General features: G+C 36.5%; 1 protein-coding gene across 1 annotated transcript in view; it reads right to left on the bottom strand.

The window, feature by feature from the left end:
- The window catches only part of DNAH9 (dynein axonemal heavy chain 9), a 321611-nt gene that overhangs the window by 267105 nt on the left and 40504 nt on the right, over nt 1–14002 (bottom strand). The window contains exons 13-15 of the mRNA XM_037492667.2: nt 12855–13110; nt 12003–12244; nt 6861–6996 (exon numbers count right to left, since the gene is read on the bottom strand). Of these exons, the coding sequence (XP_037348564.1) occupies nt 6861–6996; nt 12003–12244; nt 12855–13110 (634 nt within the window). The remainder of the gene's footprint in view (nt 1–6860; nt 6997–12002; nt 12245–12854; nt 13111–14002) is intronic.

Raw genomic sequence — 14002 nt, 5'->3', positions numbered from 1 at the left:
AGCAAATGGGCCAAAAAAGAAAGCAGGAACAGCTATACTTATATCAGATAAAACAGACTTCAAACTCAAAAAAATAAAAAGAGACCCCAATGGTCACTACATTATGATCAAGGGGACAATACTTCAAGAAGAAATAACACTCATTAACATATACTCACCAAACGAAAGAGCACCAAAATGTATCAGACAACTGTTGTCCTCTCTGAAAACAGACATCAGAGAAAACACATACGTAGTGGGAGACTTCAACACACAACTATCAACAATGGATAGATCAACAAGACAAAAAATAAGTAAAGAAACTAAAGCTCTAAATAAGGACCTAGAGCATTTGGGCTTAACAGACATCTATAGAACACTAAACCCAAAAAAATCGGAGTACACATTTTTCTCAAGCGCACACGGATCATTCTCCAGGATCGATCACATACTGGGGCACAAGACAAATATCAACAGATACACCAAGATTGAAATCATACCAACCATCTTTTCTGACCACGAAGGCATCAAACTAGAAATAAATCATAAAAAGAAGGCAAGGAACTATCCTACCTCATGGAGATTAAAAACCACACTACTGGAAGACCACTGGACTAACGAGGAGATCAAAGAAGAAATTAAAAAATTCTTTGAATTGAATGACAAGGAGGACACCAATATCCTAAATGTATGGGATGCAGCAAAAGCAGTAATAAGAGGAAAATATATAGCAATAGAAGCTCACATCAAGAAACAAGAAAGAACGCAAAGAAACAACCTAATCTCGAAGCTCAAAGATCTAGAAAAAGAACAACAAAAAACCCCAAAACCAGTAGAAGAAAAGAAATAATAAAAACCAAAGCAGAAATAAATGAAATTGAAACTAAAAAAACAATCCAAAAGATCAATGAAACCAAGAGTTGGTTCTTTGAAAAAATAAATAAAATAGACAAACCCCTAGCCAGGCTCACAAAGGAAAAAAGGGAGAAAGCACAAATACACAGGATCATAAATGAAAGAGGAGAAATCACAACGGACACAGCAGAAATCAAAAGAATAATCAGTAACTACTATGAACAGTTATATGGAAACAAGTTCAACAATCTAGAGGAGATGGACAAATTCCTACAACTCTACAATCACCCAAAGCTAGATAAAGAAGAAATAGAACACCTAAACAGGCCAATTACAATTAGTGAAATTGAAATGGTAATCAAAAACCTCCCCAAAAACAAAAGCCCAGGACCTGATGGATTTACAAATGAATTCTACCAAACATTCAGAGACGAATTAGTGCCTATCCTTCACAAACTCTTCCAAAAAATTGAGAAGGAAGGGACAATACCAAACACGTTCTATGAAGCCAATATTACACTAATACCAAAACCGAATAAGGACAACACAAAAAAGGAAAAATACAGGCCAATCTCCCTAATGAACACTGATGCAAAAATCCTCAATAAAATTTTAGCTATCAGAATCCAACAATGTATCCATAAGATAATTCACCACGACCAAGTAGGATTCATTCCAGGGACACAAGGATGGTTTAACATCCGAAAATCAATCAACGTTATGCAACACATCAACAAAAAGAAATATAAAAACCATATGATAATATCAATAGATGCTGAGAAAGCTTTCAACAAAGTGCAACACCCATTCATGATAAAAGCCCTTGAAATTCTTGGGATACAAGGAAAATACCTCAACATCATAAAGGCCATCTATGACAAGCCAACAGCCAGTATCATTCTCAATGGTGAAAAGCTGAAAGCAATTCCATTAAGATCTGGAACAAGACAAGGATGTCCACTCTCACCACTGCTTTTCAATATAATAAAAGAAGTCCTAGCCAGAGCAATAAGACAAGAGAAAGACATCCAAGGAATCCAAATAGGAAAAGAAGAAGTCAAACTATCACTATTTGCAGATGATATGATAATATACTTAGAGAACCCCAAAATCTCCACAGAAAAACTAATTCAACTCATCAATCAATTCAGTAAAGTGGCAGGATACAAAATCAACACGCAAAAGTCAGTAGCCTTCCTATACACAAACAACAAATCTGAAGAAGAAGAAATCAAAAAAACCATCCCTTTTATTATCGAAACAAAAAAAATCAAATATTTGGGAATAAATCTAACAAAAGAGGTAAAGGACCTATACAAAGAAATCTATAAAACACTGTTAAAAGAAATAGAAGAAGACACAAAGAAATGGAAAGACATCATCCCCTGCTCACGGATTGGAAGAATAAACATTATTAAAATGGCCATCCTACCAAAAGCAATATACAGATTCAATGCTATTCCAATCAAAATCTCAATGGCATTCTTCAAAGAAATAGAACAATTATTGATGAAATTCATATGGAATCACCAAAAACCCGAATAGCCAAAGCTCTACTGAAAAAAAAAGAAGGAAATGGAGGCATCACACTCCCAGACTTCAAACTATACTACAAAGCCATAATCATCAAAACTGCATGGTATTGGAAAAAGAACAGACATACAGACCAATGGAATCGAATAGAAAATCCAGAAATAAACCCACAGATTTATGGTCAACTAATCTTTGACAAAGGAGCAAAGACTATGCATTGGAGCAAAGAAAGTTTGTTCAATAAATGGTGCTGGGTAAACTGGGTCACTACATGCAAAAGAATGAAGCTTGACCACTACCTCACACCATACACAAAAATCAACTCAAAATGGATTAAAGAACTAGACATAAGACCTGAAACCATAAAATACATAGAAGGAAATATAGGCGAAACACTACGGGATTTGCACATCAAAGACATCTTTACAGATACATCACCCAAAGCAGTGATAATGAAGGCAAAGATAAACAGCTGGGACTACATCAAATTAAAGAGCTTCTGCACAGCAAAAGAGACAATAACAAAAACAAAGAGAAACCCCACCAACTGGGAGAACATTTTTGCACCCAACACTAATGATAAAGGACTGATCACAAAAATCTGCAAAGAGCTGATGAGACTCAGCAACAACAAAGAAAATAATCCAGTCAAAAAATGGGCAGAAGAGCTAAAAAGAAACTTCTCTGAAGAGGAAATGCAAATGGCCAACAGACATATGAAAAAATGTTCAACATCACTTGTAATCAGGGAAATGCAAATCAAAACTACCATGAGATACCATCTCACACCAGCGAGAATGGCACATATTAAAAAAAACTAACAACAACAAATGTTGGCGAGGGTGTGGAGAAAAAGGAACTCTTCTGCACTGTTGGTGGGAGTGCAAACTGGTCCAACCACTATGGAGAGCTGTGTGGAGATTTCTGGACCTACTAAACATAGAGCTTCTATATGATCCAGCAATTCCACTCCTAGGTATTTACCCAAAGGACACAGAAACATCAATTCCAAAGAACACCTGCACCCCTATGTTTATAGCAGCACTGTTTACAATAGCTAAGCTTTGGAAACAACCCAAATGCCCAAAAGTAGATGACTGGATCAAGAAGATGTGGTACATATACACCATGGAATATTACTCAGCATTCAAAAAAGATAAACACATGCAATTTGCAGCAACATGGATGGCGCTGGAAGGGATCATGCTCAGCGAAATAAGCCAAAAAGAAAAAGAAAAATACCGGATGGTCTCACTCATAGCAGGAATCTAGAAAACTTAAATAAGGGACCAGGAAAATGAATATAAGAAAGTGAAAATCAAAATCAACAAAAAACTATGAACCAGAGACAGTTTTTGGGGGGTGGGGGGCGGGAGGGTAGGATTGGGGTCAGAATGGGGCGTTTGCAATTGTATGGGGGAATATAAAAATAAAATTTATTATTTAAAAAAAATAAAATAAAACATGAAGCAAGATGTTTCAAATACAAGATAAATGCTTAAACTTTTATCAATAACCACTTAATTTGATATATCTTTTTGACTGAGAAAAAATTTTGGTGATTATTTTTTAATTTAAAAAGTGAGTCATATTAAAGAAAAAAAAAACATGAGTACTAGTACAGATGATTGTAGCAATATTTAGGATGCTATTATGTCTGGATACCATGGGTGGTGGGGCCTACTCATTGAAATCCATTATCCCCCTTCTTCACAGAAATGGTTACTAACGGGCATGCAGCATTTCCCAGCGCTACTTTGCAGCCAGTGTGAAAACATGATTCCCTCACTGTTGGAGTGTAGGAAGAAGGGATGGGTGCCATCTTGGGGCTGAGTACCTGAGACAGCAGATGAGCCTTTTTTATGCAATCTTTCTCCACCCTCCCCTCCCACTAGTGCCTGCATGAGTTTCAACCACAGAAATGAAGATAAGGCCTTAGAGAATGGAACCACAGGATGGAAGGAACCTACCCACTATCCTGGTGCACTCACATTGGACTAGTACTTGGGGGATAGACATCTTGGTCCTTTAAGCCATATTATTGATAGTTTTGTTACTACAGCTTAGCCATTCACCTTAACAAAAAACCTGGGATCCTGAAAATAGGGACTTGCTTTCAAAACTGTAGACAAGATAAATTTGCATTATTGGATTCAAGAGTATCCCATAAAATACATATTTATCTTAAGGGAATGAGAGTTTACCAATAGAACAGTAACTACACTACCATAACGAAATTAAAAAAAAAAACTATAATATAATGCTTTGTATACTCACAATATAGTCTATATTACTATATGCATTAGATATTTATAATTTAATACATCAGGTTGCATAAAATTTACAGGGTTTAGAGGACTTATCAAGACTACCTTAATATATGACATTTGTGCCCCGTGGGCTGACATGAGAAACTAATGCCAATACAAGATGCCATGCCAACATCATTAGTATACAAGCCAGACTGTATATTAATATATAGTCCACAACCTTGGTACAAGTGACACAACCTTGGTACAAGTAAATCATTTTAAAGAAGGTGATGGACACTTTGGATACCATGGGTGGTAGAGTCTACTCATTGAAATCTCCATTATCCACCTTCTTCACAGAAATGGTGATAAATGGGCATGTAGCATTTCCCAGTTCTACTTTGCAGCCAGGTGTGAAATAGAGTGGGTTGCACTTAAACTGGAGAGAGTTTGGACTCTGAGAGATGACTGGGGGCCAGCCCAAGCCATGGAAATTGTACTGACTTGACAGCACAAGAAAGTGAAAATGGTAAGGGTGGATCAGAGAACATGAAGTGGACACACTGAGCTATTGCAAAGGGTCAGAGTGATTTTTTTCTTCTCAGAGGCTATGCTTTTCAGACTCCTTTACCTGCTTTTAGAGAAGCAGTGCCTTTTAAATTTTGCCAATAGATTTTCAGCTTAGGGAGCTGCTACAGTGTGAAAAAAATATGTTCCCTTTTCCTCCCATTTCCAGGTAGGGAAAGTAACATTGGCAATCTTGAAGAAACACTACTGTGCCTTCTCTTCATCCTATTGCTCCCATCTTCTCCTTTTCACAAGAGGAGGACAAGTGACACATCAGACAATCCACATCCGGAGAGCTGGATAGCTACTGGCCAAGGGTGGAGACACTGAAGTCAAGATCCCTCTCTCATGATGGGCCTCTCCTCAAGTGCAGCTGGGTATCTTCCTGGAGCTTCTAGGGATGAGAACCCTTCAGCCACTGACATCAGAGGAGGTTTAGTCAGTTCACTAAGGTAAATGCTATAGGGCCTGCTCCCTAAGAAGCAGTTATTCAGTCTCAGTGCCTGTGCTCCATACTTCACTGGTTACTTGTCTCCAGGTTCTAGAAGATGATCTCCCACCTTGTTGACAATGCTGAACCCCTGTATCCTGTTGCTAGATCTCCTTGACTTAGGATACCCTTCCTGCCTGCAAGCAGAGATCATGTCTCTAATCTCAGTTACTTACTCCTCCTACCAAGACTGTCAGAAATTTGCCTGTCTGAATTACCATCCAGTATTGTGCCCTTCCTCTCTGTATTCTGCATGCACTCTCTTAAATGTGTTGCCTATCTGGGCGCTGATGCTGGCCTACCTATTTTAATTCTCCATTTGTTTTTTTTTTTTCCTTAGGTTGAAATCATTGTCTTCAACTCTGATCTCACCTTCATTCTTCGTCTTCAAAATATTTACTTCTGCTTCCCTAGTTTGACTAATTTTTTGATATAATCCTTGCTCAAATCATCTCAGATTCAACCAGATTGTGAAGATTTAATTCAACTTTAGCCCTGAACCTTCTGTCTTTTTTCCATGTCATCACTTACTAACCAAAGTTAGCCCCTATTATATTTTTGACTCTGTTCAAAACCATAGGCCAGTTTATCTATGATAAAGCCTTTAACAGTCTTTTTCAACAGTTTCAAAGACTGCCCATTACTTTCTTAACATTACTTCTCCTTCTGACAGCAACCATATCTCCAGCTTCTTATCTGACTCTTTCACACAGGAAAACTTGTATTTCTTATACTTAACCTGGCTATTTACAGCCTCCCCATATTCTCAAAAGACTGCAGAGATGAATTACATGAAGCTTGAAGCACAGACTGTCCCCCTCCCATTCCCACGTGTCAATCCAGATGAAGTCATCATTAGTAACTATTATTTCACTGCTCCAACTTAGTCACTCCTCTCACTGAAGCTTGATTTAGATTGAATTAGTTTTTAATGTTTTTGCTTTGCTATGGGCTTCATTATCTTAGAGCATGAGTTTTAAAGATATGGAAGTTCCATCTCTTAGAACAATTTACAAAGTCAGTACTTTTGCTATCTTATTGTATATAATTCACAAATTGAATATGGCCACAACATTTGGGCAAAGTCATAGAACACTCAATTGTACTTCAGTATAATTTAGCAGATGATATTACTGTTATCTTTCCAGTAATAATTTATTCCACATCTCTAAGCCAGTAACTACCAGTATTTTCCAGGAGGTACTTGAGGGAGCACTCAATGGCAAGAAAGAATCCATCCAGCAACATATCATCAATGTAATTAACATAAGTCTTCCAGATATTGGAGGCTGGGTCTGCTGAAAACAGACACAGGTTTTCCTACAAAATAAAGAAGAACATATATGAAATATGTTTAATAACATGGAAGAACTAAAGAAATGCTCATTGACGGCAATAAAAGCAACACATGGAGGAAATAAGCATTAATTTGAAATACTTGCTATTACACATGCATCAAATCCATTCTGTCAAATGGGTGTGACCACTGATTAAAAGACTACAAAGTTAATCCATGAAGGGAATATGTTGTCTCATCCTGACTGTGAGAAAGGAGGACAGGGTCAGGCTACCTTCTCAAGAGGACTATTGATGAATATAGTGTATGCTTCATAAATGCTGACAGTCATAGTATGGAAGAAGCTGCCTCAGCAGAAGTTAGGAAAGAAGAGGAGGGAATACTAAGGGTAAAGGACATTATGATTCAAGGCTTATAAAAATTTTGGTCTCAAACAAGTGAAGCATTTCCTAGACAATGCTTAGAAATGAGTGGGAGTGATTTGTTATTGATTATTAATATTAAATATAAACCTTTCTCATCTGAATGATTTAGAAAACAAATGTCCATGCTCTTATCCTTCATCCTTCTCTCTCTCTCTCTCTCTCTCTCTCTCTCTCTCTGTCTTTCTCTCTCCTTCCCTGTCTCCCCACTTCTCTCTTTTACATGATACTGTTGTGATCTGATAGTATGGAAAATATAGTAACCCTCTATCTTATCTCTTCAGAGAAAGCACTAAATACTTTTTTATTAATTAAATTTTTGTCTTATATAATTGTATCATTGTAGTACTCATAGTTCTCCTGCCACTGTATCACCCATGAACCATCACCATATTCCCTTGTGTTTCTCCTTCTCCTCCTGTTTTGTGGCCCCCTTCCTAGCCCCTTCTTTGCTGTATGTCTCAGTTCTGTGGTCACCTTGCTATTGTTGACTTTTTGTTGATGAAAGTAATAAATACTTTGCAGAAGTACATTTTCAAGGTGGCTCACATCCCTTTAGGAAACACTGCGGTGTTGTAATTTCTCTTGGATTAAAAAAAATCACATGATCTTACCTTTAAGTGACAAAACTTTTAAGTGCATTAGCACTTCCTAAGTAGATTTAAGATATGATTAATTAATTAAAGCCCATCATCATGCAAATTATAATACAATGACAATACAGAATTGCTCTCAGGTATTAAGCAGTATATGTTTGTCTATTTCTAAATTAAAAAAAAATAGTTTTTATGACTGCTTTGTCTAATAATCTTATTCCTCTCTATTGTCACATTATCATCAATATAATTTTCTGTACCATTTACTTATCTACCTCAAATCTAATGGTCTAAGAAGCAAACATGTTAGAATTTTCTGTGAACTATAAAGAAATAGCTTACATTTCTGATACTATCATAATGAGGAATGAAATTGACTTTGCCCTTCTTATACAGACAATAATAGAACTGGATACAATGCAAGAAACAGTTGTTTTGGGCAAGTGGATAAAAGAAAGGGCAGGCATATGATTCTTAAGAGAAAGGAACCAAAGATTCATATCCAGTTGATTTTCTACCTAGAGGCACTTTTCAAATAATGGCATAGGGAAGTGGACCTTAATCACAACATCCTTCCTTAGGTGTGGGGCAACTGAGTCCTCTTGAATCTTTGACTGAGTATTAAGCCATACATATTTATGGCAAGACTGTAAGGTTTGGCAGAGAAGATTTACGGAGGCCACCAAACTGAATGAAAATTATGTAGGTCAAACAGTGCTGTAAGATGTCATTTTCTATCATAAATAATGAAAGGAACTTTCAGTTAACCTAGGAATTCAGGTGAGACTCCAGAAATACTATGCTTTAGGATTGCAGCTAAGACCTATTTAGAATCTCCCAAACAAAGCTTAAAATGGAATTTCCACAGGATCAAGCGGACCTAGCTTTCAGTTAATTGCCTGCCAAATCAAAGCCACAAGCTCTCTAAAGAAAATAACACTCATATTGTAATAAAGAGGCATTTCACATGACTAGAACATAATAAAAATCACTAGACAAGTAAAGAAATGAGAAAATGTGAAATTTACCAGGAGAGAAAACAATCACTAAGAACAGATTCAGAAAAAGAGCTGCCATAATAATTAAAATACCTGTTCCTTTTTCCTATTTCAGCTAAGAGAAAAAGGAATTTCTGTTGTATTAAAAAGGAGACTCAGAAAATAAAGCAGATACTGTAATTATGACACAAGAATGCCATAATTTAATTAAAAAATTCCTAAATTTCATGAAAACCAGAATTAAGAAGGTCACAAACTTCAAGCAGGATAAATACAAAGAAAACCCACTTAGGCACATGATAGTCAAATGGAAACAAATACAGAGATTATGAAAGAATCTATTAAAAACATCCTAAGATAAATAATACATCACAGATAGAAGAACAAAGACACAAATTATGGCTGACTAATCATCAGAAACATAATAAAAGACAATGAAATGACTTCTGAAAGAAAAATAAAACTGTCTACACAGAAATATATACCCAGTGAAACTATCCTTCAAAACCTAAGGTGAAATAAGGACATTTTCATATAAACAAATTGAAAAACTGAGAGAATGTGTCATTAGCTGACTTGAACTACAGAAATACTAAAGGAAGTTCTTCAGGCTGAAGAGTGGCTGTAGATGATAACTCAGTTCTGTAGAAAGAAATAATAACACTGGATCTTGTGAATATGTGGGTAGATGTAATGTACTATAAGTATTTTTATGACATTTTTACAGCAATAAAAATTACACTCTATTTTGGGGGTTATTTTATACACATACATACACACGCTCACACACATACTAATAGTGCGAAAGCTAAAAGGTGATTGAATTGAATCATATTGTTACTGAGTTCCTATATTCCATGAGATAACATTAAGGACAATGTGACTAGTTCAAGATCTAAAACCTAGGGCCTTTTGGTGGTGCAAGGGGTTAAGGCGCAACCTATGAAGCTAGCCGCAGCCACTGCAGAAGAGTTTGATCCCCACATGGTGCAGCAGACCTCTCCTGTCTCACCCGCTGCTCCCCTCAGCAGTGTACTTCAGTCAATCTGCCTGTTCTGTTCTCCACTCTGTCTCTGGTGAATCCTTTCACCCCTGACACCTCTGGCCTGTACCCAGCTCTTACATAAATAAGTAAATAAATCTTAAAAAAAAATCTAAAACCTAGAACAACTCACTAAAAATGTAATGCAAATAAAGTAAAGGTGAAATATCAATTAAAAATTTAAATAGAATACTAAAAAATATACAATATATCACCAAACAGGTGGGAAGGGAGGAATAGAACAAAAAAGATATGAGGAAAATAGAAAACAAACAGCAAAATAGAAAAGCTAAATCCAATGATATCAATAGTTACACTAAATGTAAATATTCTAAACATTCCAATTAATAGGCAGAGTTGCTAGATTTTTAAAAAGTATGATTCTACATATGCTATATATAAGGGAGCAAATTTGAATTCAAAGAAATAGGCTGAATCTAAAGGGGTGTGAAAAGAGGGATAATGCAAAAATGTAGGAAGAAGGAGTCTGTAAAGAAAAGTTATATTACATCAAAAACAGATTTCAAGATAAAGGAGTATTATTAGAAAAAAAGGGACTTTCATAAATATATAATTGTTCATTTATCAGGAAATTATAATTATAGATGTACTTGCACCCACAAACAGAGCTTCAATTATTTGATTAAAAAAATGATCTGACAGAACTAAAGAAATATGCAAATCCAAAATCATAGGTGGAGATTTTATCCAGTCATTGGTAGAACAAATAGATAAAAGCCAAAAATAGTCATAGAAGATCTGAACTATGCTATCAACAAGTTTGAAATAATTGATCTTATAGAACATTATTAAAAAATGGAATAAAAAACATGTTGTCCAGTGCACATATATTTATATGTAGAGCAATAAACTCAAACCCTATATTGCCTAGTAAATGAAAATTAATTCAGCACATATTACATACAGACATACAAACTTTTCAAATCTTAAGTATTTTCTGGAGTTTGTCTTTGATTTTCTTCCACTCAAAGGCAGGATCTCTATCTTGCATTTTCTTGATATTCAATATAGTGCCTAGGAGAATTTTGGAAATATAGCTAATGGATAGACACTAGGTGGATAGATGAGTAAATAAATGGATAGTTGGACAAAAGGTGGATTAAAAGAATTATGTCTGGGAATCCACACTATGTTTCCTGAATTACTGGACATATGGCCAGAAGAGGTTAAAAATATATCAAGTTGAGGGACTCTATCTTTCAAAGTCACAATTATGGCAATTATCCCTTTTACTGGTCATCATTAGAGCTTAAGGTTCATCATTTTATTGTGCTTTAACCCATAGATAACCCAAAGATAACAACTGGGATTTGTTATTGACTTTGTTCATGAGATCAGACTGTCAGAAGAGTCCTATGACTACTTCAGTAGGGTCAGAGCTGGTAGTCTGTATAGCTCTTCTCCATTGTTCAGTCTTTCATGACAGGACATGAGGTTATCCTAATCACGATGCAGAGGAGAGACTTACTGCATGAAGGGCAATGATCTTCATTTTTTATTCTCTTTATCAAATGCAGTTAAGATTACCCTGGTAATCTTTTATCTTTCAGACACTGTAAAGCTAGGTTATGAGGATGATACTGGAGAACCACACACTAGTGTGTGTGGGCAAGTTGGGGTCATTAATATAGTAGATAATTTAGATTCTGTCCTTGGCATCTCCTTCCATCCCATGAAGATGTGGTGTAGACCTTAAGCCACGTAACAACTAAGAGTTGTCATTATTTAGATAGTATTAATTTTGACACACTAAAACTGGAATGTGACTTTTCACTCCCCTTAGGTATTAGCTTTAGTTATTTTGCTAGCTGTATAAACTTCTATCCCTGATTGCAGAAGATGCAACATCTATTGATTGTTCTTATTTCCAAATCACTTCTTGTATCCAAAAACACTTCTTGCTGCTTTCCCTATACTCATGGCATGTGCGTCTGAGTGTTTGGTTATTACCTGAACAAGGGCATGGATCTTAAGACCAGATTCTTTAATGAGATTGTAGTATTTTTCCATCCTATCATGCTGATCTTCCATGGAAAGAAGGCATTCCTTTTTTCCATCTTTTCTCTTAAATATTGGAGACACCCATGTTGTCATGATATTTTGAATCTCTTCCACGTTGTCTTTAGTTCTCTGAATTCTTTGTTCGAGATCATGAATATCATTGGTAATTTTAATGACATAATCCCAAATGCCTGCTCCACAAAAGAGATATAAATAATAGAAATAGTTTATAGAGGTATAACTAAAGATCTAGTTGTTATAAAATACAAGGATTTAAAATTATGGGTTTTATTAGTCTTTCCTGCATAGTTTACTTCACTATCATGAGAGAATTTTCCTACCTAATTATAGCAAAAAGTATTTTCTTACCACAACCCTGATTATGGGGGAAGAGAATGAGGTAAGGCTTGCCTACCAAATATAAAAAACTTGGTACAGAGAAACTCATAGCTCTCTCATTTAAGATGTTCACAGTCTAGTTGAGAAAATTAAGTAACAATGATAATATAGAAAAAGGCTCATTTGCAGAGTGCCCAATATGTGCTGGAGACTGTGACAGGTCATACAGTCCCTGAGCCCCTGAAGTACATGGCAAGAAATATTTCTAAATCTACCGGTTATATCCAAAGAGAATGCAGATAGAATACCAGCCCTCCTTGGCTTCTCTACTTTAGATATATGTCTAAGGAGAAGGTAGGCTTGTATTTCAAACCCAATTGAGATTACAGGGGAGTAATTTGAGGTTCTACTTACTTTATTTAGACTCTTAGCTACCACCCTTTGCCCCCGTCTTCCTGTTACCTTCTGTTTTCCAGTTCATAGTCTCCTCTGCTGCTCTCAGGCAGAAATCAATGTTTTTCAGCTCTTCCTCCACTAATGGAAATTCCACCTCCAGCAGAGTTTTCATAATCTTGTTGTACCAATTTGCCATCAATTCCAAATTAGCCACAAGCTGCCGATAGAATTCCCTGGAGGAGAACATGGCTGCTGCTGTTTCAGGGATGTGCTTCATCTGCCTGGGTTCAAGATAACTCATTTCTTTCAACACTGAAATCAACTGGAGAAAAGAGTCAACATAGGAGGCTATAGCCTAGTGGCAGTAAATAGCTGCAATGTGGATGGAGGAATGGAACCCAGGGGTCTTCTGGGTTCCTTCTTAACTTCTGCTCCCACCAGTTCCTTAAATCTATTCACCAGGAAGGGAAATTGAATGTTAGGCAAAAGGTATATGACTCAGAACACAATAATGTTTACTGAATCTGTAAATCACAAAGAGCAGGAAGAGAGAAAACCGAGAGAAGAAACACCGGTGATAGCAGGGAAGGGCTCTGCCTTGATCCTTTGGAGTATGTGGCTGATGAAGCCAGTTCCCAGTGAAGGGTGGTGACCTGGCCTGGGCCACCCACATGCATGATCAGTTTCAACTTTGGACCTCTATGTATGGTCAAATTTCCTCCAAATGAATTCAAGTAGACTTGGCTTCACATAGTCAAGGAGACACTGGAAAGATTGAGAGGAGATGCTCATCATGCAACTTTAATTACCAAACAAAATTATTTTAAATATCTCATAATCTCTGTAAGCCTGTGCTTGTATTGCTTTTTGTTTTAACATACTAGGTAGTGAGGAAATGGAAATCACTCAAGCCTCTTCGAAACTTTGTGGGCCCCTAAGTTTAGAGGCAACCGCAGAAATGAAAAGTCAAGCAGATATGGCCCAGTGAAACAACAGAGGACTCCAAGAGGGTTCTAAGTGCTCCCCTCATCCCCTCTCGTTTATTATGTTTATATTTGAAACTGTAAGGACTAATGTGTATAGGGTGGATGAGAAAACAGATACCAAGTCACAATTTCTCCTCCCATCTTTACCCATGCCTCTTCTCCGGATTAAAACTCCCCTGACATCTTCCTCTAATGGCTTTGTACCAGTTCATTGTTGCCCAGTCAACC

This window comes from Talpa occidentalis, unplaced genomic scaffold, assembly GCF_014898055.3.
Source record: "Talpa occidentalis isolate TD23 unplaced genomic scaffold, MPIMG_talOcc4v2.1 talOcc4.7, whole genome shotgun sequence".
NCBI classification, from domain to species: Eukaryota; Metazoa; Chordata; class Mammalia; order Eulipotyphla; family Talpidae; genus Talpa; species Talpa occidentalis.
Note: the sequence above shows the minus strand (reverse complement) of the source record. Positions and strands in the feature narration are given on the sequence as shown.